At 47.2% G+C, this 27,313-nt stretch overlaps 1 protein-coding gene across 1 annotated transcript; it reads left to right on the top strand.

The window, feature by feature from the left end:
* Window positions 1-16,465: 16,465 nt before the first annotated feature.
* LOC117861757 (uncharacterized) lies at window positions 16,466-17,113 on the top strand. The gene has a single exon (XM_034745301.1). The coding sequence runs from the start codon at window positions 16,466-16,468 to the stop codon at window positions 17,111-17,113; it is 648 nt and encodes a 215-aa protein (XP_034601192.1).
* Window positions 17,114-27,313: the final 10,200 nt, after the last annotated feature.

The following is a 27,313-nucleotide window of genomic DNA, read 5'->3' as shown; positions in this document are numbered from 1 at the left end:
CTGGTGTGCCTAAGGAACTGACCGAGCATTGTCTAAATGTTGATCCCAGAGCCACCCCAAAATGATAGCGCATCCGGAGGTTCGCCCAAGACAGCCGAGAAGCAATAAAAAAAGAGCTAGCCAAACTACTCGCAGCAGGGTTCATCAAAGAAGTTTTCCACCCTGATTGGCTAGCCAACCCTGTACTCGTTTGCAAGAAAAACAATGAATGGAGAATGTGCATCGATTACACGGATCTCAACAAATATTGTCCAAAGGACCCTTTTGGACTACCCAGGATCGACCAGGTAGTCAACTCTACTGCCAGGTGCGATTTACTATGCTTCCTCGACTGTTACTCAGGTTACCACCAGATAAACCTCAAAGAAGAAGATCAAGCCAAAACAGCCTTCATCACTTCATTTGGGGCTTTTTGCTACAAAACAATGTCACTTGGATTAAAAAACGCGGGCGCAACCTATCAGCGCGCTATACATATGTGCTTCAAGAAACAATTACATCACAACATAGAAGCTTACATGGATGATAAAGTCGTCAAAACAAGAAACCACGAGGACCTAACCATCGATTTGAAGGAAACCTTCTCAAGCCTGCGAGCTTTCTGCTGGAAACTTAACCCATCCAAATGCGTTTTTGGTGTACTTTCCGGCAAACTACTTGGGTTCATCATTAGCCATCGCGGCATTGAGGCCAACCTAGAGAAAATATCTGCCATCACAAATATGCAAGTGCCAGCTAGCATCAAGGATGTGCAGAAACTCACGGGCTGCATGGCAGCCCTTAATCGATTCATCTCGAGACTTGGAGAACGAGGACTACCCTTCTTCAAGCTTGTCAAATGACAGGACAAGTTTAAATGGACAGAGGAGGCAGACAAAGCATTGACACAACTCAAAGACTTTTTTTCAAAACCACCAATCCTCACCGCTCCATCCCCAAACGAGGACTTGCTCCTATACATAGCGGCTACTACTCACGTCATCAACACCGCAGTAGTAGTCGAACGGTCTAAACCAGGCCACATTTATAAAGTCCAGAGATCCGTTTACTTCGTCAGCGAAGTACTCTTAGACTCCAAAACTCGGTACTCACCAATACAAAAGCTGCTCTACGCAATTCTGCTCACCTCACGGAAGCTGCGACATTATTTTCAAGAACACAGCATATCAGTCATCACCGACTTCCCGCTCGGCAAAATTCTTCACAACAGAGATGCCACGGGTAGAATTTCCAAATGGGCAGTAGAGCTCGGAGCTCTATCTTTAGACTTCAAACCAAGAACAGCTATCAAATCTCAGGCTTTGGTTGACTTCATGGCTGAATGGACGGAAAACCAAGTACTAACACAAGTCGAGCGGCCAGAGCACTGGGTTATGTACTTCGACGGTTCCCTCAAGCTCGAAGGAGCCGGCGCAGGAGTACTCTTAATTTCCCCAAAAGGAGACCAACTCAAATACGTACTTCAAATCTTTTGGGAAGTCTCAAACAACGAAGCCGAGTACGAAGCTCTGCTACATGGTCTTCATCTCGCAATCACCCTCGGAATCAAACGACTATTAGTATACGACGACTCGTTAGTCATTATCAACCAAGTCAATGACGAATGGGATCAAAACAAGGAAAACATGGATACCTACTGCAAAGAAGTCTGCAAGCTAGAAAACAAGTTCTTAGACTTGGAATTTCATCATGTTGTCCGTGACAACAATGTAGCTGCTGACGTATTATCAAAAATGGGCTCAACACGTGCAGAAGTTCCAGCAGGAATTTTTGTACATGAGCTCCATAAACCATCCATACCAGAACAAATCATACAACCAATCGACAAGACTACCAAAACCAATCGGGAGATCATGATGATAGAGGTCAATTGGAGATCACCCTTCATTGACTACATCAAAGATCATAAGTTACCATCTGACAAAATCAAGCTGAGCAAATTTCCAAATGAGGAAAAAATTACGTTCTAGTCGGAGACAAGCTCTACAGAAAAAGTGCATCATTAGGGGTACTCATGAAATGCGTAACCCAAGAGGATGGCAAAGAAATCTTAGAAGAAATACACAAACGGATCTGTGGTAACCACGCATCTTCACGAACAATCGTAGGCAAAGCTTTCAGAGCAGGCTTCTACTGGCCCATGGCGTTGGCCGATGCAAAACAATTAGTCTGTAAATGCCAATGGTGTCAATTGTTCACTAAACACCAACATGTCCCCACCTACAAACTAATCACAATCTCTCTAACATGGCCTTTCGCTTGCTGGGGGCTAGACATGATAGGACCACTGTCAACTGTGCCAGGAGGTTTCAATCGAGTAGTCGTGGCCATCGACAAGTTCACCAAATGGATCGAAGTCAAACCCATCACTTGCCTCATGGCAGACCGAGTCCTCGACTTCTTGGACAAAATCGTACACCGTTACAGTTTTCCGAACAGAATAATCACCGACCTGGGATCCAACTTCAACAATCACGATTTCTTGGAATATTGCGAGAATAGTGGAATTAACGTCCGATACATCTCAGTTGCTCACCCACGAGCCAATGGATAAGTCGAGCGTGCCAACGGCATGATACTCAAAGCTCTCAAGAAAAGGCTACATGACATCGGCAACACAAAAGGAGGAAAATGGCTCAAAGAACTACCTAATGCCCTGTAGGACTACGAATCCAACCATGCAAGTCTACCGGGTTCTCCCCCTATTTTCTTGTATATGGGTCAGAAGCTATCCTCCCCGCAGATGTCATGTGGCACTCTCCTACAGTCGAACAATACGATGAAGGAATAGCAGAACAAACAAGACAACTGGATCTGGATAGTCTGGAAGAAGCAAGATGCACAACCCTAATACAATCAGCCAGATACCTCGACGGGCTAAGATGCTACCACGACCGCAATATTAAGGAGCGATCCTTTAACTTAGGCGACATGGTCCTCAAACGAATCCAGGACACATCAGGGTTGCACAAACTCAACTTGCCATGGGAAGGTCCCTACATCATATCCAAGGTCATAGGACCCGGATCATACAGACTACAAGAACTCACAGGCAAACAAATATCAAATTCCTGGGCCTTCACCCCAAGTCTCTCAAACAAACACTTATTGTCAGCTACTCAGAGCCTTCAGCCCAACAAGCTCCAACGTTCTGGTCGCCGACTCAACTTTATCAAAATCCCCACGAGACACTGGGCTATTTACAAGTTACTCAAAACTCTCCAACTAGTGATGCTCTACTCTCGATACACAACTTGACTTTATCAAGACCAGTTTATCAAAAATACCTGCAGGCACTAAAGCCTCAGTACGAGTTCCAAACTTCAAAGGGCAAAGCAATTTTTTACTCAAGATTGCTTCAAACAGGACAAAATTTTGAAGTTACATGTGACTACTCATAACAAGAGTAAGGGTACTACAAATGCAATATAGCAGCACAGCAAAGACTACAAGCAACTGCCTACTGGCAGTCTGCACATAAGCCTCAGGCTTTTACTATATCACAAGGATACACAGGCCTGGTGACTACTAAAATAACAAAAGTGTAAGCAGCATCAAAAGGAAGGGCCTGCACGCAAAGAAGCTGCACAAAATGCAGCCACATCCAGGTCCTCCTCCGAAGCAACACCAGGAACTCCTTCATCACCGCTACCTCGACAGCGGCAACGATGAATCCCAAGCACAGCATAAAGGAGAAGAAGACCAAGACTGCTCCCTTGCTAGCTTCGGCGAGCCGTCCCACACTGCATGCCACACCTCCACCTCTAATAAGAAAGTCGGACAAAGACCGCGCCAATCATCACCCATCACTCATGAGTTCCAGCACGGACTTAGCTGGATCACGAGCTGCAAGATGAGGCACGCGACTACACCTCCTACGAGGATTCTTCTGGCATTGTGGCTATCCCTACGAGTGCAAGAGTATGTGGAGGGAAGGTGGCTCTAATCTACGAGGAATCTTCTAGCATTGGAGTACTCTTCGAAGGTTCTCTACAACCGAATAACAACAACCGAAAGCAATCCATCGCTACTCAAGCCTGACCTTAATCGATCTCCATGGCAGTCTATTTATAGCCAAACGCCACAACCACTACCCACTCAGGAGTTACTATTCGCTTGTGACAACAAGCCTTAAAAGCACTGATGAGTCAGCAAGATGCTCTCTGACTCCATTCACGTGAAGGCATTTACACCACAACAGACAAAAGAGTACAGTACATCCCTGCACATCTCTCAGAAAGTAAAGGGACATTATTTTCAAAACAGCAATGGGAATAATTGACGACCGCATGACTACTCGGCTGGCACTCAGACTTACTCCCACCAACGACAAAGATTGACAAAGACAATCATTCATTGGACTTCGAACAAAATTCAGAGATTGTCTCGAGTAAACAAAATACTCGACAAATTACAACTCGAAGACTATACAAGCCTAAGGCTCTTCCAAAGATACAAACTCGGACATCTTCGAAGCAATTGGCTCAGCCTCCTCGAGATATTGCGCATAAGCATCCTCCGTACAGTTCCGAGCAACACCGTCACCAGCCGCTATCAAATCTGCCCTCGGGTAATATGACTTGACCACCACAAGGACCTGTTTACAAACAGCCTTGCAGAGGCCAGCAACTTTACCCGGAGTAGTCTTCAGCCGCTCGACTAGTGAACGAGGCTCAACATCATCCTCAAGAGGAGCAATGGCATTTACCACGTCCTGCACAGCATTAGTCAACCTCGGGGAAAGCGAAGAAGGGAAGGATTAGCAACAGATCTCACTCAAGGGCAAGGAGAAAGCAACAATGGCGGTGGCAGCACTGGAAAGCACGACGGCTCAAAGATGAATAGGAAAAGGGGACAAAATAGATCTGCTAAAAAGAACGTGACCCTAATCATAAGTTGGCCCACCCCATTATATCTCCATCACCTCTGGATTCCAAGCGTTAATTAAGCAACAGTCAGATATAAACTGGATTTATCAACATAATATCCATCGGCTACTCAAATCAAGAGGTTTGACCACTTCATGGACCATGGAAAATCGCCTAAGTGCTCAGGGGCTGCGGATACTGTACCCACTGGACAAAGTTTTCTTTTTTCTGAAGACCGCTAAAGTCAAAAAACTAGAACACGGGATTGACCCTTAGCCTGATTCTTCGATTCAAACTAGGGCTCGGGGGCTACTCCATATGGAGTGCGATTGTCATCGCACTACCATATAATTTCTCCAAGGCAGAAGCAACTCGAAGCAAAAATAGACGAAGAGTACCTTCCAACCACATGACAGTATTCGAGTACTTGAAGACACTACAACTACTGAACTGGGAATTACTCGGATAGTGGCTTCTGAGTACTCAAAACAGTTCCGCTCAACTACAAAGTACTTGGGGGCTTGTCGGGCATGCATCCCAGGCTCACGAGTACGCCCTGTGGGGCCCACTAAGGGGCGTACTCGGACGTAATCAAGGCTCGGGGGCTACGCGGCAAAGGAGCATGGCCCACTCGGACTACCGAAGACTAGTCGACATACATATGGAAACTACCCTGTCTATGCCGAGTAGGACTCTGTAACTGTATCTGTCTAGGATTCTAAGCCTGTAACCCTGCTCCCCCGATCATATAAGGGCAGGTAGGAACCCCCTCAAAGACAACTCATCCAAGTTCAATACAACCAACACACAGGACGTAGGGTATTACGCGATCTAGCGGCCCGAACCTGTCTAAATCGTGTTCCTTGCGTCACCATCGACTCCTTGATTCTTGATGACACCCACCGCACAAAAGACCACCTATGGTACCCCCTAGGCGAGTTGCCGGTCTAAAACACCGACAATGGGGTTGGCTGGAGAGGAGAGGTACGGGGCTGATGACCGGCAGTAGAGGAGAAAGAATGGGCCGACAACATGGTGATAGCGGAAAGGAATCGGGTCGGCAGCCTAGTGGCTGCAGCAGTTAGGGATGCAGCGGGGTCAGCTTAGTTCTTGCTACAGGTGACCCAGGCCTCCAGTCCCCAATGAATCTAGGCAGCGGGATGCGATGGGAAAGGGAGCAGCTGGTTGATGGCAGGGAGATGGGAGGGTGGGGGACGGCAGCAGTGAAGGGAGGCAGCAACGGCCACCCGCAAGGGCGAGGACAACACAGATGCAGTGGGCGAGTGGACCTCATGTCGCCCCTTTGTTGGGGACAACCTATGATAGCGCCCACCTACAGGGGTGATGGGGAGGAGGTAGGATGGAAGGTGGGGACTGCGGAGTGGAGGTGGAGGAGGCCACCCGCGGTGGCGGTCCCCTGTGGACAACGGGGCAGAAGCCACTCTTGGCGGCTGTTAGCATGCCAAGTTATGAACCGCAAACACATGGATAAGTTGTAACTCTTCCCTCAGAGTACTCCCCCAAGGTTTATCAATCCATGAAACATATAGCATAAGATCTATTTCAACTAGCATTGTTAGTATGAACTTGGTGTTGATGAGTGATTCAGATCCAATCTACTAAGCATGTACAGACAAATGACAGATAGAGTAGAGGTAACCAATCTAGAGCAACCTAGACTATGCATATGTTGTAACTGTGAGCATGGATAGCAAAGCAACACAGATATGATCTTAGGAAAAATCATCTTTAAATCTTCACCTCCGGTTCGGCTCCCGGAAATCCCCACTTTACACAAGAAAGATCCTATCACGATCCCCTCTACAAGTGCAGGTAGATTAAGGGCATGATCAAAAGAATATGTTATACTCATCAGTAGATCAGGCATGCAAATCCGGTCACCACGACTACAAGAACAACTTAAGCAATCTATCATCAATCATAGATTGAAAAGCAAGAAAACCCGGAAGAGCATAAAATAATAGAAGGAGATACTTAGATTGCTAGAAATAAGAATACATCAATGACTTCACCATGAATGATTGTACATAACAAGATCACCACTTGATCCTACCTTGATCTTGATGACACTAGCTCTAGAACTCCGGCATGGATATTCCTCGCAGGGTGATCACACCGGCCAGGGTTAGGTATGCTAATCCCTAGACAACTACACGACCCTCGACTCTCCGAAGTGGTGTCCCTCAAGCTCCTTCTGCTTCTCTGCTGCTTAATGTCGAGTACGTCATTTTGGATATGCAGCTTGGTGGATTTTTAGGGTATTTATAGTCTAGAGAGCGCGTGGCAAAAATTGGAAGGCGTGGGGGCGAAGGAACACCTCAGGCCGATCAGCCTAGGTGGGTTCAGGCCGATCGGCCTGGGCCATCCTTTTGCCCGCTCACGACCTGCTTCGTTTCCAAGTCTTCTCTGGTGCTTTGGAGTCTTATTTTCACTTGCATGTGGGCCTGGCACATGGATAGCTTTGGGATAAGATTGATCTTTGATAACTTTCCAAATCACCGCTTGATCCTCTTGGATCCTGAACTGATCCTTACCATATCTTTGCAAACTTAGCCCTCAAGTCATCTTGGAGGATTCCTTGTAGAAAACAAGCTCGAGAGGGGCCAGGGGATCCTGGGCCGATTGGCCTGGCCCCTATAGACCGATCAGCCTAGGCCCTTCCTAGGCTTGTTGGCCTTTGTTGTGTGGTTCGTTGCTTGTTTTTGGCTTTATCCAAAAATGTTCCTTTAGGTCCAATCTCCTACGAAAACAAATATCCTCCAAAATATGTTGCACATGTGAAAATGACCGATATATTAAGTGTGATTAGATATTTAAGTATTAAATTTATGTCATTATTATTAGGAAGTATATGTGTATATTAGGATGTATTTACCCTTTCCTTGTACACTTGATGTATTCCTTGTACTCCAAGCTATATTGGCCATATATATATATATATAGGTCACCCCCCTCATTAAGGTGTGTAGTGTTTTCCCATCTACTTCTCTACATGGTATCACGAGATTAGATCATGGGCCTCCTCTCCTCTCCCTGCGCCTTCCTCCTGATCCGCGCAAACCTAGGCGGCGCCCTCCAGCTGCGCTGCCGCCACCAACCTTCCGCTGCACCTCCCTGTCTGTCCCCTCGCCCCCCCCCGTCGTGCGCCATGTCCTTCGCCGACTGCTCTATGTCTGGCGACACAACCACTCCTGCTGCTAATCCTGTACCGCTTCCTGGACCAACCCCTGCTATCAACGATGGTGCATCTGTGCCACCACCTAGCACTGGCGGCTCATCTGGCGGTGCGCCCCAAGCTCCTCCTGCAGGCGATGCGCCCGGCAACGGCGGCGATGACTTCATCATGTACCCGGCACCGCCGCCCGCCGTCCACCCTTACACCTGTTGGAGGTATGCCCTAGAGGCAATCATAGAGATGATGATATTCCATTTGTATCCATGATTTGTATATTGTGTTCATTGAATATCCATTAAAGGCTACTTGAATTGATTTGCAATTATGTGAATTGTATGTGAAACTCTTTACTTGTATGGTTATTCTAAAGTTGTCCCTAGTCGGAGTTCATGTGAGGACACACATGAATATTAGACTAGCACATGTATTAGTTGATGACTATGTTTCACAAGTCATGGACTTGAAGATGTTGAAATAATAATGTGGACACATGTGGAGACATGTGTTAGGACTGACCCAACACGAGAAGTAGTTCTCTCTTTAAACAACATATACGCTTTGTCCTTAGACCTGAGATTGTCGCATGTATTCTAGATGTGGATCGACCTACTTAGGGGCTATCAAACGCTACGCCGTAACAGGGTAGCTATAAAGGTAGCTTTCGGGTTTGTCAAGAAGCATGCTATGAGACATGGTCAATCAAGATGGGATTTGCCCCTCTCTGATTGAGAGTGATATCTCTGGGCCCCTCGAGTGATCGGATCCGAAAATGCATGGTCATGCTACGTACGGTTAAGAGTTAACCTACAAAGGGATTCCGAATCACAGGATCGAGAAAGAGCGGTCGGCTTGAAGCTAGACCAAATATCGTGAGGCAAAGGGAATAACACGTATATTATGTTGTGATGGTTCGTTTGATATGATCTTCGTGTGCGTATAGGAGTGGCACGTCTTGCTAGAGGCCGCTACCGACTATTGGGCCGAGTAGGAGTACTCGGGCCATGTCTATACGTATCCGAACCCATAGGGTCACACACTTAAGGGGCTGGAAGCCCAATTCGGATCTGATCCGAGTTGGATTAGGTTTAGGAGTACTAATGGGCCTCGGATCCAGAGGCCCATCAGGAACCTCTATAAATAGAGGGGTGGGGGCGCCCTAGGGTTCACACCTTTTTGGCGAAACACACCTGCCGCGCCTCCCACGCCCTCGCCTGTTGCAACTCGCGGATCTAGCAGTCCGGCTTGCGACGCTTCCTCCCTGCACGTGTGGATACCTTGGAGGTGTTGCGCCTGCAGCACTTGGACGAGCCATCGACGAGCCGCCGACGAGCCACGACGAGCCGCCGACGAGCCGCGGCACCGGAGGCGATCTTGCTGCATGTGGACGAGCTGCTGAGGAGCTGCTAGACGTGATGTGATCGACTACGTACGACTACGTTGATCGACTACGTGATCGTCTTCACTGTATCGACGCATACCTACATCTTCCGCACCAGTAGTGCGTCGAGTGGTAATCCCGTGATCCTTATACGGCAGTTCTTCCTGGTTATACGCGGTAGATTTTTTGAATTGCGCTAGTGTAGCCTACCTCGTATCCCAACAGTGGTATCAGAGCCGTAGCTGCTTAGTTTTGGATTCAGGATGTGTGCATATGGAGATATGCGAGTTTTCTGTTTATCTATGTCCTGGTTTCGTGCCCTTGCTGCAATGGTAGTGTAACGACATACTCCTACCGGTCGGTTTCCGCCATCGGAGTTAAGTGATACACGTAAATCCAGTTGCAGTGAGGGAAGATCAATATGATTGGTCAAATCGAGATCCAGGGTCATACGCCAGGCGCATTAGATGTGCAATAGTAGATGGGATCTACTGCCGGGGTCGGGATTTTGCCGTATGCGTATGCTTCGGTAAATCAGCCGTAACTTTTCGGTACGATCTCGGATCGGGGCGATTTTTATACGAAAATTGATCTACAGAAAAAGTTACACATGAATTTCAACGGCTTTGCCGTTTTCGGCGAGATTAGATTTCCCAAATTCGGCTTGGAAGATGGAGTTTCGGGCCTCCGAAGTTTGGAATGTTAGGACGCCTAACTCTGTTTTGCAGGATGTATGTATGTATCTTGTGATCAGTATGGCCCCCTTGTGTATGTGATGCATGTGTGTAACTCATTCGTGACCTGCCTGTCACGCGTACGGCAACACGGCAGGAGCCATATGTGTTGTCACTTTATTGTATTTAATGGTGTGCGTACCAATCTGTGATGATCCAAGCAACTATGTAATCTTCATTACTAGATTCTTTACTAGCTATTAGGCGTAATAGCATGCTCTAGCTCTTGGAGGACTCATCACCAGGAGGATGGCGCACATGGAACATGGAGATGGAGATCACCATGGTGAACAGGTTCTATGGAGATGGAGATCACCATATGAAAACGGGCCATACTGTGTCACAAGCTGTGTGAATGCTATTCTGTTTATGTTTTACTTTCTGCATGCTGTGATGTTAGAAGTAGAATGATCCCTCGCAAATTTTAAGTTAGTATGCCCTCCCAACTAAAACTTGCACCGTCCCATGTCTTGTACAATTAGTGGTGGGTCTATGAAATTAGGGTGCCACTAGTTTTCCTTGACTAGACGGGTTTGTGTCGGACACTTACACGCATAAGGGTTGGTTTGCTTAACAAGGTTATCTTAACGGTTAAGGACCTTGGGGTATAAAGGTTGGGCGCCGAGACATAGAGATGTCACCCAACAACAGGAGTCATATGTGATATGATTAGCAAAAGTTGCTTACTGATCTACCTCGTTTGCTAGCGGTGATGCTAAAGCTCACTAGTGGACTTGTTAGTTGTGCATCCTGAATCACTAAGTTTCAATAGAGGGATATTGATTTTAGTGGGAGTAGATTCTGTTAAAATAGTTTAATGTAATTTGCTCTATCATGGATACGTTTGTCTTAGTGTATTTTGCATTACTTTGTTGTAGATTAATGGCACCTAGCAGCACTACACCGTTTGCTTTGCGTTCGGTCCTTGAGAAGGACAAGTTGAATGGAACAAACTACTCGGATTGGATCCGTAACCTGAGAATTGTTCTCAGGGCTAAGAAAAAGGAAGATGTTCTAGACAACCCACTACCAGAAGAACCTGCTGATGATGCACCCGCTGCTGCTAAGAATGCTTACAAGAAAGCATGTGATGCTAACCTTGAAGTAAGCTGCCTTATGCTTGCTTGCATGGAACTCGAGCTGCAGATGCAGTTCGAAACAAACCATGAGGCGCACGATATGATCGTGGCGCTTAGAGACATGTTCCAAACACAGGCCAGGACTGAAAGGTTCAATGTGTCTAAGGCCTTTGTTAAAAGCAAGCTAGCAGAAGGCGCAGCAGTAGGACCACACGTAATCAAGATGGTTGGTTACACTCAACGGTTGGAGAAGCTAGGCTTCCCACTGGGCCAAGAGTTGGCCACTGATTTCATTCTTTCCTCTCTTCGGCCTAGCTATGGGAACTTCATCTCGAACTACCATATGCATGGGACGGTGAAGGGATTGAATGAGCTGTGTGGTATGGTCAAGACAGCAGAGGCTGACATCAAGAAAAGCGCTAGTACCAGCCATGTGATGGCGATACAGAACAAGCCCAGCTTTAAGAAGAAGGGCAATTCTTGGAAGAAGAAGGGCAAGGCTGGAACGTCCAAGCCAAACCCACCGTCCAAGGTTAAAGCTGGACCTGGACCTGCTCCAGACAAAGAGTGCTTTTACTGTCATGAACTTGGTCACTGGAAGAGAAACTGCAAGCAGTACCTAGCTTCCTTGAAGAATGGCGGAAGTAAGAGTACTTCTAACTCAGGTACGCTTGTTGTTAATGTTATAGACAACATATTTCTCGCTGATACAATTATTAATTCTCGGGTATTTGATACCGGATCGGTTGCTCATATTTGCAATTCGATGCAGGGAATGATAAGAAGTAGAAGCGTGGAAAGAGGAGAAGTTGATTTCCGCGTGGGCAATAATGCAAGAGTTGCTGCTTTGACCGTCGGGATGATGCAACTCCACCTCCCGTCAGGATTTATTATGGAGTTGAATAATTGTTATTTTGTTCCTAGTTTAAGTCGAAACATTTTGTCTCCTTCATGCTTGATGAAGGATGGTTATTCATTTGCGAGTGAAAACAATGGTTGTGTGATCTCTAAGAATAATATGTTTATGGCTTTTGCACCCATTGTGAATGGATTATTTGTTTTAAATCTTGATGGTTCACCTGTCTGTAATGTAAGTGCTAAAAGGCCTCGGCCTAATGATTTGAGTCCTACCTACTTGTGGCATTGTCGTTTGGGTCATATAAGTGAAAAGCGCATGAAGAAGCTCCATTCTGATGGACTTCTAACTTCGTTTGATTTTGAATCATACGAGACATGTGAGGCTTGCTTGCTAGGCAAGATGACCATGACACCTTTCACAGGTTTTCCTGAGAGAGCGTTAGACTTGTTGGAACTTGTACATACCGATGTATGCGGACCAATGAGCACGACAGCTAGAGGAGGGTACCAATACTTCATAACTTTCACTGATGATTTTAGTAGATATGGCTATGTCTACTTGATGAGGCACAAGTCTGAAACCTTTGAAAAGTTCAAGGAATTTCATAATGAAGTTGAAAATCAGCGTGGCAAGAAAATTAAGGCCTTACGATCTGATCGTGGAGGCGAGTATTTGAGCCACGAGTTTAGCAATCATCTAAAGAGTTGCGGAATTGTTCCACAACTTACGCCGCCTGGAACACCTCAGAGAAATGGTGTGTCCGAGCGACGTAATCGAACTTTGTTAGACATGGTTCGATCAATGATGAGCCAGTCGGACCTACCGTTGTCATTTTGGGGATACGCTATAGAAACAGCAGCTTTCACACTTAATAGGGTACCATCTAAATCCGTAGCTAAGACACCATATGAGATATGGACTGGAAAGGTTCCTAGTTTGTCTTTTCTAAAGATTTGGGGATGTGAAGTGTTTGTCAAGCGACTTCAGTCGGACAAGATCACACCCAAGTCGGATAAGTGCATTTTCGTGGGATATCCAAAGGAAACTTTGGGATATTATTTCTACAACCGATCAGAAGGCAAAGTGTTTGTCGCTCGGAACGGGGTTTTTCTAGAGAAAGAGTTTCTCAAAGGAGAAAAGAGTGGAAAGACAGTGCATCTTGAAGAAGTTCAAGATGAGCCGATCGGGCAAGAATCAATAAGTGATGCTAATGTATCATAACAAGTTGAGATACCCATGGCAAGAGAAGCACCGCCACAACCACGAAGGTCGGCAAGGCTCCACGAAATGTGGGAAATATTATTGTTGGACAATGATGAGCCTGCGACATATGCAGAAGCAATGATGGACCCAGACTCCGAAAAATGGCAGAATGCCATGCAATCCGAAATAGAGTCCATGGGAGACAATCAAGTTTGGAACTTGGTTGACCCGCCTGATGGTGTTAAAGCCATAGAGTGCAAGTGGATCTATAAGAAGAAAAAGGACATGGATGGAAATGTTCACATCTATAAAGCACGACTTGTCGCAAAAGGTTTTCGACAAGTTCAAGGAGTTGACTACGACGAGACCTTCTCGCCCGTAGTGATGCTTAAGTCCATTCGGATTATTCTAGCTATAGCTGCATATTTCAATTATGAGATATGGCAGATGGATGTCAAGACAGCTTTCCTGAATGGAAACCTAGCTGAGGACGTGTATATGATACAGCCCGAGGGTTTTGTCGATCCGAAAAATGCTGGAAAGGTATGCAAGCTTCAGAGATCCATTTATGGATTGAAGCAAGCATCTAGGAGTTGGAACATTCGTTTTGATGAAGTGGTCAAAGGGTTTGACTTCACCAAGAACAAAGAAGAGTCTTGTGTTTACAAGAAGGTTAGTGGGAGCTCTGTAGTATTTCTAATCTTATATGTGGATGACATATTACTGATTGGAAATAACATTCCTATGCTTGAGTCCGTAAAGACTTCACTGAAAAATAGTTTTTCGATGAAGGACTTAGGGGAAGCGGCATATATTCTGGGCATTAAGATCTATAGAGATAGATCGAGAAGGCTTATAGGTTTAAGCCAAGATACTTACATTGACAAAGTGTTGAAGCGGTTCAGCATGGAAGAGGCAAAGAAAGGGTTCTTGCCTATGTCACATGGCATACATCTCAGCAAGACTCAGTGTCCTTCGACTGCTGATGAGCGGGATCGCATGAGTAGAGTGCCATATGCCTCGGCTATTGGATCTATCATGTATGCAATGATAAGTACTTGCCCAGATGTTTCATATGCGCTAAGTATGACAAGCAGACACCAATCTGATCCAGGTGAGAGTCACTGGACAGCGGTGAAAAACATTCTTAAGTACTTGAGAAGGACTAAAGATACGTTCCTCGTCTATGGAGGTGAGGAGGAGCTCGTTGTAACAGGTTACACCGATGCTAGTTTCCAAACCGACAGAGATGATTCAAAGTGACAATCAGGTTTTGTGTTCACGCTAAATGGTGGTGCTGTTAGTTGGAAGAGTTCCAAGCAGGAGACGGTGGTCGATTCTACGACAGAAGCCGAGTACATCGCGGCTTCGGAAGCCGCGAAGGAAGGTGTTTGGATAAGGAATTTCCTCATTGAGCTTGGTGTGTTCCCGAATGCGTCCAGCCCATTGAATCTCTACTGTGATAACAATAGGGCAATTGCGCAAGCAAAGGAGCCAAGGAACCACCAGAAGAACAAACACGTAATGCAGCGATTTCATCTCATTCGAGACTTCGTTAACCGGGGTGAGATCAAGATATGCAAAATACACACGGATCTGAACATTTCTGATCCGTTAACAAAACCACTCCCGCAGGCTAAGCATGATGCGCATGTAAGAGCTATGGGTATTAGGTACCTTCTAGATTGACTCTAGTGCAAGTGGGAGACTGTTGGAGGTATGCCCTAGAGGCAATCATAGAGATGATGATATTCCATTTGTATCCATGATTTGTATATTGTGTTCATTGAATATCCATTAAAGGCTACTTGAATTGATTTGCAATTATGTGAATTGTATGTGAAACTCTTTACTTGTATGGTTATTCTAAAGTTGTCCCTAGTCGGAGTTCATGTGAGGACACACATGAATATTAGACTAGCACATGTATTAGTTGATGACTATGTTTCACAAGTCATGGACATGGAGATGTTGAACTAATAATGTGGACACATGTGGAGACATGTGTTAGGACTGACCCAACACGAGAAGTAGTTCTCTCTTTAAACAACATATACGCTTTGTCCTTAGACCTGAGATTGTCGCATGTATTCTAGATGTGGATCGACCTACTTAGGGGCTATCAAACGCTACGCCGTAACAGGGTAGTTATAAAGGTAGCTTTCGGGTTTGTCAAGAAGCATGCTATGAGACATGGTCAATCAAGATGGGATTTGCCCCTCTCTGATTGAGAGTGATATCTCTGGGGCCCTCGAGTGATCGGATCTGAAAATGCATGGTCATGCTACGTACGGTTAAGAGTTAACCTACAAAGGGATTCCGAATCACAGGATCGAGAAAGAGCGGTCGGCTTGAAGCTAGACCAAATATCGTGAGGCAAAGGGAATAACACGTATATTATGTTGTGATGGTTCGTTTGATATGATCTTCGTGTGCGTATAGGAGTGGCACGTCTTGCTAGAGGCCGCTACCGACTATTGGGCCGAGTAGGAGTACTCGGGCCATGTCTATACGTATCCGAACCCATAGGGTCACACACTTAAGGGGCTGGAAGCCCAATTCGGATCTGATCCGAGTTGGATTAGGTTTAGGAGTACTAATGGGCCTCGGATCCAGAGGCCCATCAGGAACCTCTATAAATAGAGGGGTGGGGGCGCCCTAGGGTTCACACCTTTTTGGCAAAACACACCTGCCGCGCCTCCCACGCCCTCGCCTGTTGCAACTCGCAGATCTAGCAGTCCGGCTTGCGACGCTTCCTCCCTGCACGTGTGGATACCTTGGAGGTGTTGCGCCTGCAGCACTTGGATGAGCCATCGACGAGCCGCCGACGAGCCACGACGAGCCGACGACGAGCCGCGGCACCGGAGGCGATCTTGCTGCATGTGGACGAGCTGCTGAGGAGCTGCTGGACGTGACGTGATCGACTACGTACGACTATGTTGATCGACTACGTGATCGTCTTCACTGCATCGACGCATATCTACATCTTCCGCACCAGTAGTGCGTCGAGTGGTAATCCCGTGATCCTTATACGGCAGTTCTTCCTGGTTATACGTGGTAGAAATTTTGATTTGCGCTAGTGTAGCCTACCTCGTATCCCAACAACACCACCGTCTCCGTCAAGTCTCATGTCTCCATGATGCTGACGATGAAGTCTAACACCTACTTCAGATGGGTGTCATTCTTCAAGTCCATGTGTAGCAAGTTCGGCGTCAAGTCACACATCGACGGCACGGTGGCAACCCGTCCCCAGGACCCTAACTCGGATCAAGTGGATTGCTGCATCCGCTCCTGGTTCTTCAGCTCCGTCGATGACTCCATCCTCGACCTCGCCATTATTAATGAGGATCAGACCGCCCAGGATCTTTGGCTCACCATCGAGGGCCTCTTTTGTGCCAACAAGCAATCCCAAGAAATCTTCCTCAGCCATGACTTCCACTCCATGACACAGGGCGACTCCTTCATCGGCGAGTACTGCAGCCGCATGAAGACCCTCCTCGATGCCCTCTGCGACATCGGCCATCCTGTTCAGGACTCCGAGCTTGTCTTGAACCTCCTCTGCGGCCTCAACCCGTGCTTTTCCAACATCGCCGACAACATCGCCAACTCTACCACCAGCTTCGCATCCTTTGCCCAAGCGTGGGACATGCTAGCCCTGAAGGAACTTCACCTGGCCAACAAGGAGAAGATCTCCAACTCCACCACCCTCCTCGCGAGGAACTCTTCATCGTATTCATCCTCCGGCTGTGCGGGATGGGTGTCTCCCATCGTCTGGTTCTGTCCAGAATGGTGGTAGCGGTAGCAACAGCCGCGACGGCGGGAACGATGGCCGCACCGGTGGCGATGGCGGTAGCGGCGGCTGCACCGGTGGCGGCGGTGGCAAGAAGAAGTGGTAGTAGAAGAAGGGCGGAGGCAGCTTCCAGGCACCCCCTGGTTGCGGCGGGCCCCCATGACCCATTGACCTGTGGTTCTGCTTCAGTCCGGGGGTTGGCTCCTACAGCGCCCCAGGTTTCTAGTAGGCTACTGGTCGGGATGGTGGGAGCTAGTGTGTCGGCGCCCCTAGACTCCTCAAGCCCCCTCTGTAGGCCTATGCCACCCACGCCCCCATTTAGGCGCCCCCTAAGGCACCAACCTGGGACCAGGCGGGCCTGGTAGCCACCTTGAACCAAATGGTGCTGCAGAATGGCAGCTAGGTCATTGACTCGGGTGCATCCGATCACATGTCGTCCTTGGATGGTATTCTTATTTCCCGCCTTGCTCCCTCTCACTCCATTACTATCGGTAACGGTCACACCCTTCCCGTCACGTATCGTGGCAACTCCACCCTAACCACCCCCACCTCCCACTTTTGCCTTAACAATGTCCTTGTTGTCCCTTCTTTAATTTGTAATCTGATTTCTGTTCGTTAGTTTACTAAGGACAATAACTGCAGCATAGAGTTTGATGCCTTTGGTTTTTATAGTCAAGGATTTTTTGACCCGACGCATATTCTTCACTGCAATAGCACCGATGATCTTTACACCATGCCTCCAGCATCCAGCTTTGCAGCGCCCCATACCAGCCTCGCCATCTCCTCCAGTTTGTGGCATCTTTATCTTGGTCATCCTGGTCTTGCTGCCATCACTACACTTAGATAGACTTCATCTATTGCCTGTAATAAAGACAGTCACACTCTATGTCATTCATGTCAATTAGGCAAACATGTACGGTTACCTTTCTCACATTCTAGCTCTCGCAGCTTTACTCCTTTTGAGTTAGTTCACTGTGATGTTTGGACTTCTTCCGTAGCTAGTATTTCTAGTTATCGCTACTACCTAGTCATTTTGGATGACTTCTCGCATTTTTGTTGGACGTTTCCGCTCATTCACAAGTCTGAAGTCGCTTCACACATCACCGACTTCTGCGCCTATGCTCATACGCAGTTTAGTCTTCTTGTTCGTAGCATCCAGGCTGACAACGGGACCGAGTTTGTCAATAAGACTCTCACATCTTTCTTAACTTCTCGGGGTATCCACCTGTGCGTCTCGTGTCCCTATACTTCTCCCCAAAATGGGAAATCCGAGCGTGTCCTACGCACCCTCAATAACGTGACTCGCACCTTGCTCATTCACGCCTCCATGGCTGCCACATACTGGGCCGAGGCGCTTGCCACCACCACCTATCTTCTGAACCGGCACCCCTGCTCTGCCGTTCAACATGACATCTCTTACCACCTCCTCAACTCCCAACCTCCCGAGTACTCTAACTTACGTGTCTTTGGTTGTCTTTGCTACCCCAACCTCTCATCCACGTGTTGGAGGTATGCCCTAGAGGTAATCATAGAGATGATGATATTCCATATGTATCCATGATTTGTATATTGTGTTCATTGAATATCCATTGAAGGATACTTGAATTGATTTGCAATTATGTGAATTGTATGTGAAACTCTTTACTTGTATGGTTATTCTAAAGTTGTCCCTAGTCAAAGTTCATGTGAGGACACACATGAATATTAGACTAGCACATGTATTAGTTGATGACTATGTTTCACAAGTCATGGACATGGAGATGTTGAACTAATAATGTGGACACATGTGGAGACATGTGCTAGGACTGACCCAACACGAGAAGTAGTTCTCTCTTTAAACAACATATACGCTTTGTCCTTAGACCTGAGATTGTCGCATGTATTCTAGATGTGGATCGACCTACTTAGGGGCTATCAAACGCTACGCCGTAACAGGGTAGTTATAAAGGTAGCTTTCAGGTTTGTCAAGAAGCATGCTATGAGACATGGTCAATCAAGATGGGATTTGCCCCTCTCTGATTGAGAGTGATATCTCTGGGCCCCTCGAGTGATCGGATCCGAAAATGCATGGCCATGCTACGTACGGTTAAGAGTTAACCTACAAAGGGATTCCGAATCATAGGATCGAGAAAGAGTGGTCGGCTTGAAGCTAGACCAAATATCGTGAGGCAAAGGGAATAGCATGTATATTATGTTGTGATGGTTCGTCTGATATGATCTTCGTGTGCGTATAGGAGTTGGCACGTCTTGCTAGAGGCCGCTACTGACTATTGGGCCGAGTAGCAGTACTCGGGCCATGTCTATACGTATCCGAACCCATAGGGTCACACACTTAAGGTGCTAGAAGCCCAATTCGGATCTGATCCGAGTTGGATTAGGTTTAGAAGTACTAATGGGCCTCGAACCCAGAGGCCCGTCAGGAACCTTTATAAATAGAGGGGTGGGGGCCTCCCACGCCCTCGCCTGTTGCAACTCGCGGATCTAGCAGTCCGGCTTGCGACGCTTCCTCCCTGCACGTGTGGATACCTTGGAGGTGTTGCGCCTGCAGCACTTGGACGAGCCGCCGACGAGCCACGACGAGCCGACGACGAGCCGCGGCACCGGAGGCAATCTTGCTGCACGTGGACAAGCTGCTGAGGAGCTGCTGGACGTGATGTGATCGACTACGTACGACTACGTTGATCGACTACGTACGACTACGTGATCGTCTTCACTACATCGACGCATATCTACATCTTCCGCACCAGTAGTGCGTCGAGTGGTAATCCCGTGATGCTTATACAGCAGTTCTTCCTGGTTATACGCGGTAGAATTTTTTGAATTGCGCTAGTGTAGCCTACCTCGTATCCTAACAGTGGTATCAGAGCCGTAGCTGCTTAGTTTTGAATTCGGGATGTGTGCATATGGAGATATGCGAGTTTTCAATTTGATCTATGTCCTGGTTTCGTACCCTTGCTGCAATGGTAGTGTAACGACATACTCCTACCGGTCGGTTTCCGCCATCGGAGTTAAGTGATACACGTAAATCTAGTTGCAATAAGCGAAGATCAATATGATTGGTCGAATCGAAATCCAGGATCATACGCCAGGCGCATTAGATGTGCAATAGTAGATGAGATCTACTGCCGGGGTCGGGATTTTTGCCGTATGCATATGCTTCGGTAAATCAGCCGTAACTTTTCGGTACGATCTCGGATTGGGGCGAATTTTATATGAAAATTGATCTACAGAAAAAGTTACACATGAAATTAGATTTCCCAAATTCGGCTTGGAAGATGGAGTTTCGGGCATCCGAAGTTTGGAACGTTAGGGCGCCTAACTCTGTTTTGCAGGATGTATGTATGTATCTTGTGATCAGTATGGCCCCCTTGTGTATGTGATGCATGTGTGTAACTCATTCGTGACCTGCGTGTCACGCGTACGGCAACACGGCAGGAGCCATATGTGTTGTCACTTTATTGAACTTAATGGTCTGCGTACCAATCTGTGATGATCCAAGCAACTATGTAATCTTCATTACTAGCTTCTTTACTAGCTATTAGGCGTAATAGCATGTTCTAGTTCTTGGAGGACTCATCACCAGGAGGATGGTGCACATAGAACATGGAGATGGAGATCACCATGGTGAACAGGTTCTATGGAGATGGAGATCACCATATGAAAACGGGCCATACTGTGTCACAACTGTGTGAATGCTATTCTGTTTATGTTTTACTTTCTGCATGCTGTGATGTTAGAAGTAGAATGATCCCTCACAAAGTTTAAGTTAGTATGCCCTCCCAACTAAAACTTGCACCGTCCCATGTCTTGTACAATTAGTGGTGGGTCTATGAAATTAGGGTATCACTAGTTTTCCTTGACTAGACGGGTTTGTGTCGGACACTTACGCGCATAAGGGTTGGTTTGCTTAACGAGGTTATCTTAACGGTTAAGGACCTTGGGGCATAAAGGTTGGGCGCCGAGACATAGAGATGTCACCCAACAACAGGAGTCATATGTGATATGATTAGTAAAAGTTGCTTACCAATCTACCTTGTTTGCTAGCGGTGATGCTAAAGCTCACTAGTGGACTTGTTAGTTGTGGATTCTGAATCACTAAGTTTCAATAGAGGGATATTGATTTTAGTGGGAGTAGATTCTGTTAAAATAGTTTAATGTGATTTGCTCTATCATGGATACGTTTGTCTTAGTGTATTTTGCATTACTTTGTTGTAGATTAAATGGCACCTAGCAGCACTACACCGTTTGCTTTGCGTTCGGTCCTTGAGAAGGACAAGTTGAATGGACAAATTACTTGGATTGGATCCGTAACCTGAGAATTGTTCTCAGGGCTGAGAAAAAGGAAGATGTTCTAGACAACCCACTACTAGAAGAACCTGCTGATGATGCACCCGCTGCTGCTAAGAATGCTTACAAGAAAGCATGTGATGCTAACCTTGAAGTAAGCTGCCTTATGCTTGCTTGCATGGAACCCGAGCTGCAGATGCAGTTCAAAACAAACCATGAGGCGCACGATATGATTGTGGTGCTTAGAGACATGTTCCAAACACAGGCCAGGACTGAAAGGTTCAATGTGTCTAAGGCCTTTGTTGAGAGCAAGCTAGCAGAAGGCGCAGCAGTAGGACCACACGTAATCAAGATGGTTGGTTACACTCAACGGTTGGAGAAGCTAGGCTTCCCACTGGGCCAAGAGTTGGCCACTGATTTCATTCTTTCGTCTCTTCCGCCTAGCTATGGGAGCTTCATCTCGAACTACCATATGCATGGGACGGAGAAGGGTCTGAATGAGCTGTGTGGCATGCTTAAAACAGCAGAGGCTGACATCAAGAAAAGCGCTAGTACCAGCCATGTGATGGCTATACAGAACAAGCCTAGCTTTAAGAAGAAGGGCAATTCTTGGAAGAAGAAGGGCAAGGGTGGAACGTCCAAGCCAAACCCAGCGCCCAAGGTTAAAGCTGGACCTGGACCTACTCCAGACAAAGAGTGCTTTTACTATCATGAACTTGGTCACTGGAAGAGAAACTGCAAGCAGTACCTAGCTTCCTTGAAGAATGGCGGAAGTAAGAGTACTTCTACCTCAGGTACGCGGTAGAATTTTTTGAATTGCGCTAATGTAGCCTACCTCGTATCCTAACACCACGGCCCGCCACAAGCTTGCTCCTCACTCCACAGCTTGTGTCTTCCTCGGTTATCCCTCATCTCACAAGGTGTACTGCTGCCTTGACTTGTCCACACGTTGAGTCATCATCTCTCACCATGTTGTCTTCGACGAGTCCGTCTTTCCCTTCTCCTCCCACCCTACTCACCCATCGCAGCTCGACTTCCTCTTGTCGACCCCCTCCGATGTTCCTACTTCCACCTCGGTCGCTCTGTCGTCAGACTTTGAGTGGCCGATTCTACGACAGAAGTCGAGTACATCGCAGCTTCGGAAGCCGCGAAGGAGGGTGTTTGGATAAGGAATTTTCTTATTGAGCTTGGTGTGTTCCCAAATGCGTCCATCCCATTGAATCTCTACCGTGATAATAATGGGGCAATTGCGCAAGGAAAGGAACCAAGGAATCACCAGAAGAACAAACCCGTTATGCGGCGATTTCATCTCATTAGAGACTTCTTTAATCAGGGTGAGATCAAGATATGCAAAATACAGACGGATTTGAATATTTCTAATCCGTTGACAAAGCCTCTCCCGTAGTCTAAGCATGATGCACACATAAGAGCTATGGGTATTTGTTGGCGCTAAAAGTCAGCCGATTGACTCTCAGCGTCGGACACATGACCCGGGAGAATCTGCTTAGCTCCTGTTCGGGTAATCGCCCTTGTGCAGTTCGCGTGGCGTGCCAGCCAATCTGACCTGTTGATTGGCAAGGAGAAAATGTGTCAAATTCCAGGGGTTGCGATCGGCTAAGGTTCCGATCTCGAGGAAGCGTATCAGTGAATCGGCCGATTTGCTATAACAAGGTAATCGGCTATGGTACAGCCGACAACTAGGTAGCGGTTATGAAGAAACCTACTGGAGTAAAGTAAATAACGCTACAGGAGCAGCACTTGAAATAGATCTAATTGGTTATGCATAAGTAATAGATGAAAATAACGATAAATAAGCTGAAAGTTCTAATCTCAAGCTGGATAACTGGTGATAAAACTAGAACAACAGGTAAAACCTAGAATTCTAGTAAATATCGATAACTGGTGAATAAATCTAAAGGAAACGACAGCGATGCGCCCGAAGTTAAAGCTTAGATATTATTTGATAAATGGAACTTACAGAATCGGCCAGAGATCGTGTCGATGCAGCCCTGCTAACCCGTACGAACTCGTGAAAGAAGAAAAGTATTGGCAAAGTTGCTTAATTGAAAGTAAAGTACGAGGAAATAGTATATGTTGTATTAATTTGATGTGTTCTTTACAGATCTCTAAAGATAGCTATTTATAGCCTGTTACAACAGATTTCTTAACCGACTAGGATTCTATCTCTAATTTTAAAAAAAAATGAATATTTACAACTCGTATCGGAGTTGGTTGTTGCATTCCTGTTTGCGATTCACTTTAAGCCCATTTTGGCCCAATTGCTCCAGCCCCTTAATCGGCCGATCTCTACCAACTCCGTCCGCCAAAACACTGCAGAGCCAATAGGCCGGTCTCCAACTGTAGCACCAATCGGCCGATTCTCCATCGTGACCTTTCAACTTGCCATATCAGCCAATCCTTTCCTTGTTGACACCGATTCCCTACGTGTTGAAATCTGGCGTCAACACATGCCCCCCAGTTTCGGAGTAAAACATAATCTTTACTTCGAAATTCCTTTCAGCTTCCCTTCCGAAACAAACGCATTAAAAATATCCTTCCGTTTCGCGGTCTTATGCCTGATGATTGCAATCTTTTCGAAACGGGCGCCTAAGACAACCACTCCCCCAAAAATTGTGTAGACAGCGTGGTAAAAATCCCACCTTTACCCCCTCTCGGACCGTCCTTAAATATCAACACGTCCAGTACTTCTTTTTCACAAGCCCACATCTTCCTTCTTTGGCGCACTGGTTTCCTTCTTCCTCCGGCGCTCCTTTAGTTTCCGATCTCCTCCTCCGGCGACTCCTTTTCATCCACATTCCACACCATCTCCCCAATGGTGACACCATCAGGAACTTCACTAGCACCAGAGATTCCGGCGGCGGCTCCAGCGCCGGCAGCTCTAGCGGTGACGGCGATAACTCCATCGGCGGCAGCAGCAGCTTCATCGGTGACAGAGGCCCAACCAACAACTTCGGCGACTGTAGCTCCACCAGCGGTTCTGCCAACCATGATGACCTTCATCCCGAAGGTATTTACCGGAACTTTTCTTTTTACTTTTCACCGCCCAGGCATCTGTTTTAGATCCATTCTCATTTCTTCCCCCTTTTTTCCTTCTTTAGGCGGTTAGGCACCAAATCACCATTCGCCTTACCGAAACCCCCGGTCTCATCTGTCTCGGCCCTATGGGAAAGCCAGATCAAACTGATCTAATCAACTTGGAAACCCATAGGATTCCATTTAAGCAATCGACCATGGACTTAGATCATTGGTCAAGCACCTTCAGATCGTGGCCGAATGAAACCACTGGCTGGAAAGAGTGGTATCAAAGGATAGCTAACTCAAAAAGGGTTCAATGGGATGAGCGAAAAATCGGCCAGTGCATCGACCTATCACTGTCCCAAATGGAAAGAAATGAACCCTTAGTGATAGCGGCCTCCTATTTTTGGTCCGACGCCCTCAACGCGTTTCTCTTCGGACACGGGCCCATGACCCCCACTTTGCCCAATGTCATAATGTTGATCAGCCTTGACATCTCCTCTCGTGATACCCCTTTCCGCTACTTGGTCAAGCCGACCTATCGGCTAGAAACAAAAGGAATCAGTGGGTGGAAGGGGTTCATCAGAAACAACATGAGGATCGGGACAGTCACGGAGAGGGAGTACGCGGCCTTCTTGATGATGTGGATGGAAAAACACCTCTTCTGCGGCAGAGCAGCTGGTCCATCTTCCAACACACAGGCCTTGGCCGAGGCATTATCAATAGGAGCTTTTGTTCCTCTCGGGAAACACCTGCTGGGATCGGCCTATCACATGCTGCATCAAATCAGCGTCAAGTTATCCAAGGGAGAGCCGATTGGAAATCCAGGTGGCCCCTGGTGGTTCATCAACCTATGGCTCAATCTGTACATGAGCAAGATCTCACAGCAGCAGGTGGAGCATATGACTTTTCCCAACATCGAATCGGCGGAAAATCCCACCGTACGACGTCGGTGCACCTCCTTCAGCGAAGCAGCATCGGCTTTCTCCGGTTGCCAGTTCTCCACCACCAAGGTAGCCAAGTACTTCAGATGCTTCTACAACGGCTTTAGCGAGGAGACCACCAGCTGGTTCCCGTACCAGAGATCAGAACCACTCTTCGAGCTCCCCCCTTGCTTTGACTCGACGACCAACACTTTTGATGATGACCTCACGGATGACCTGATTAAGCCAGGGATTTTACCAGCGAATTTCTTCTCGGGGAAGGACGCCCCTACCTATGAGTTTTTTAATCCATTTGTTGTGGCATGCCAATTCGGCTTGGGTCAGCTGCCGATTTATGCTTTCTTCGTCGGCCGTGCAAAATTTCGGGATGAGCTCAGTAAAGGTCTCGATTACAGTTGATTGTACGACTGGGTTCCTGACTCCAGCACCATCGACTTGACCAATTGGATAGTGGCCCCTTTTGCTGTCCAACAGTTCATGCTATGGTGGGCAGAATGGAAACAACATCTCTTTTGCGCCTCCCCGACGATATACTGCAACATCTTGGACCCCGACAACATTGATCCGAACACAGAGGTATCGTTCCTTCCTCAGCTGATTGTAATGCCTTTTCCTTTTGATACTACTAACTCTTGTTTTTTCTTTCAGTCTAAGAGTCGAGTCCCTCCAAGACGCAGCCGAAGCGGTCGGCCGATAGAGGATCATTATCTGTACACAGAGTTCCCCCTTATCGGCTACCACGCCCCGTCCGTTGATGACATCACCGGCCGATTGAAGCAAGCGCCGAGAAAAATTATAAAGAAGACAAGCCGCCGAGTGCATGCCCACACGGAATCGGCCGATCCACCGACGGCTGCATCGGCGGAAACTTTGGCTGCGCCGATTCTCCCGGTCATCGAGGAGGTTGACCCCCAAGCTGCTACAGAAGCCGGAGCGGCCACCGCATCGTTGCTGCTAGAAGCCATTCAGGTAAACTTGTATTTAAATCCTCCTGATTATTTTCCCAACATTGACTCCTTCCTTATATTAGGCCGCACAAAGTGCCTCGGAGGCTCCACAGCAATCGGCAACACCCCAGGCAGAAATCGGAGCATCAGTACTTCCTCCCACTGAGGTACAGGGTCTCTTAACTCAACTCTTTAACATTTAAGCAATGGCCTGACTATTTTTGATATAGGCTTTTGGCACGTTAATTGTACCTTCTGAACAGCCATCGGCCAAAGAGGCTCTCCAAGAAGCCGGTCCGAGCAGGACGCCAATAATCGTTGAATCCTCCTCCTTCGATGAGCCAATCGCACCAGCTCCTGAACCGAGGGCAGCACTCCTGCAGGCGCAAGTAGAGGAAATCCGCCTCAAAGAAGTAGGAGATCTATTATCTAAATTGGCCGACTCGCTATCACCGTCGGCTAACTTATTTTCCTTATACTCACTCCTTTGTAGGAACAGGACACTCCCAATAACAACCTCTTTTCTTTTGTCGTCGCGCTTTCCGATGACGAGGAGGTTGCTTCCCATCAAGTTACCCTGAGCTCAGTCCCTGATGACGTCCACACCAAGCTTGAGAGCATACGAACCCTTCTTCAAGAAGACATCGGCCGATTGGTGGAGGACGCTTCGCCGATTCGGCAGCTTTTCAGTGACGTCAGTGGCCGAGACCCAGAAGAGGTGGAAGAAGCCCTGGCGCCTGCTGCATATATTGAGTCGATGCGGATCCCAGTGTTTAGGGCTCTGCACCACATGGCCGATCGCGCCAAGCAGGCCAAAGCTCATGAGGAGGAAGACTTGTACAAGCACCGGGCCCAAGAGGTACACCACCGGATCCATTTCCTTGAGAACTCCCGCCCGGGTATAGTTGGTACTATAGATCGCCTCAAGCACCGAAGGACGGAACTCGCCAAGGAGATGGAGTAGGTGACCAAGGAGATAGCTATTGAAGAGA

The sequence above is a fragment of the Setaria viridis genome, chromosome 6, assembly GCF_005286985.2.
Source record: "Setaria viridis chromosome 6, Setaria_viridis_v4.0, whole genome shotgun sequence".
In the NCBI taxonomy this organism is placed as follows: domain Eukaryota; kingdom Viridiplantae; phylum Streptophyta; class Magnoliopsida; order Poales; family Poaceae; genus Setaria; species Setaria viridis.
The sequence above is the reverse complement of the archived record's forward strand: the minus strand, read 5'-3'. Positions and strand labels throughout refer to the sequence as shown.

What these genes read in the sequence shown, in the direction of transcription:
- LOC117861757 (XM_034745301.1), top strand. Translation starts at nt 16,466, where the DNA reads ATGAAGTCTAACACCTACTTCAGATGGGTGTCATTCTTCAAGTCCATG.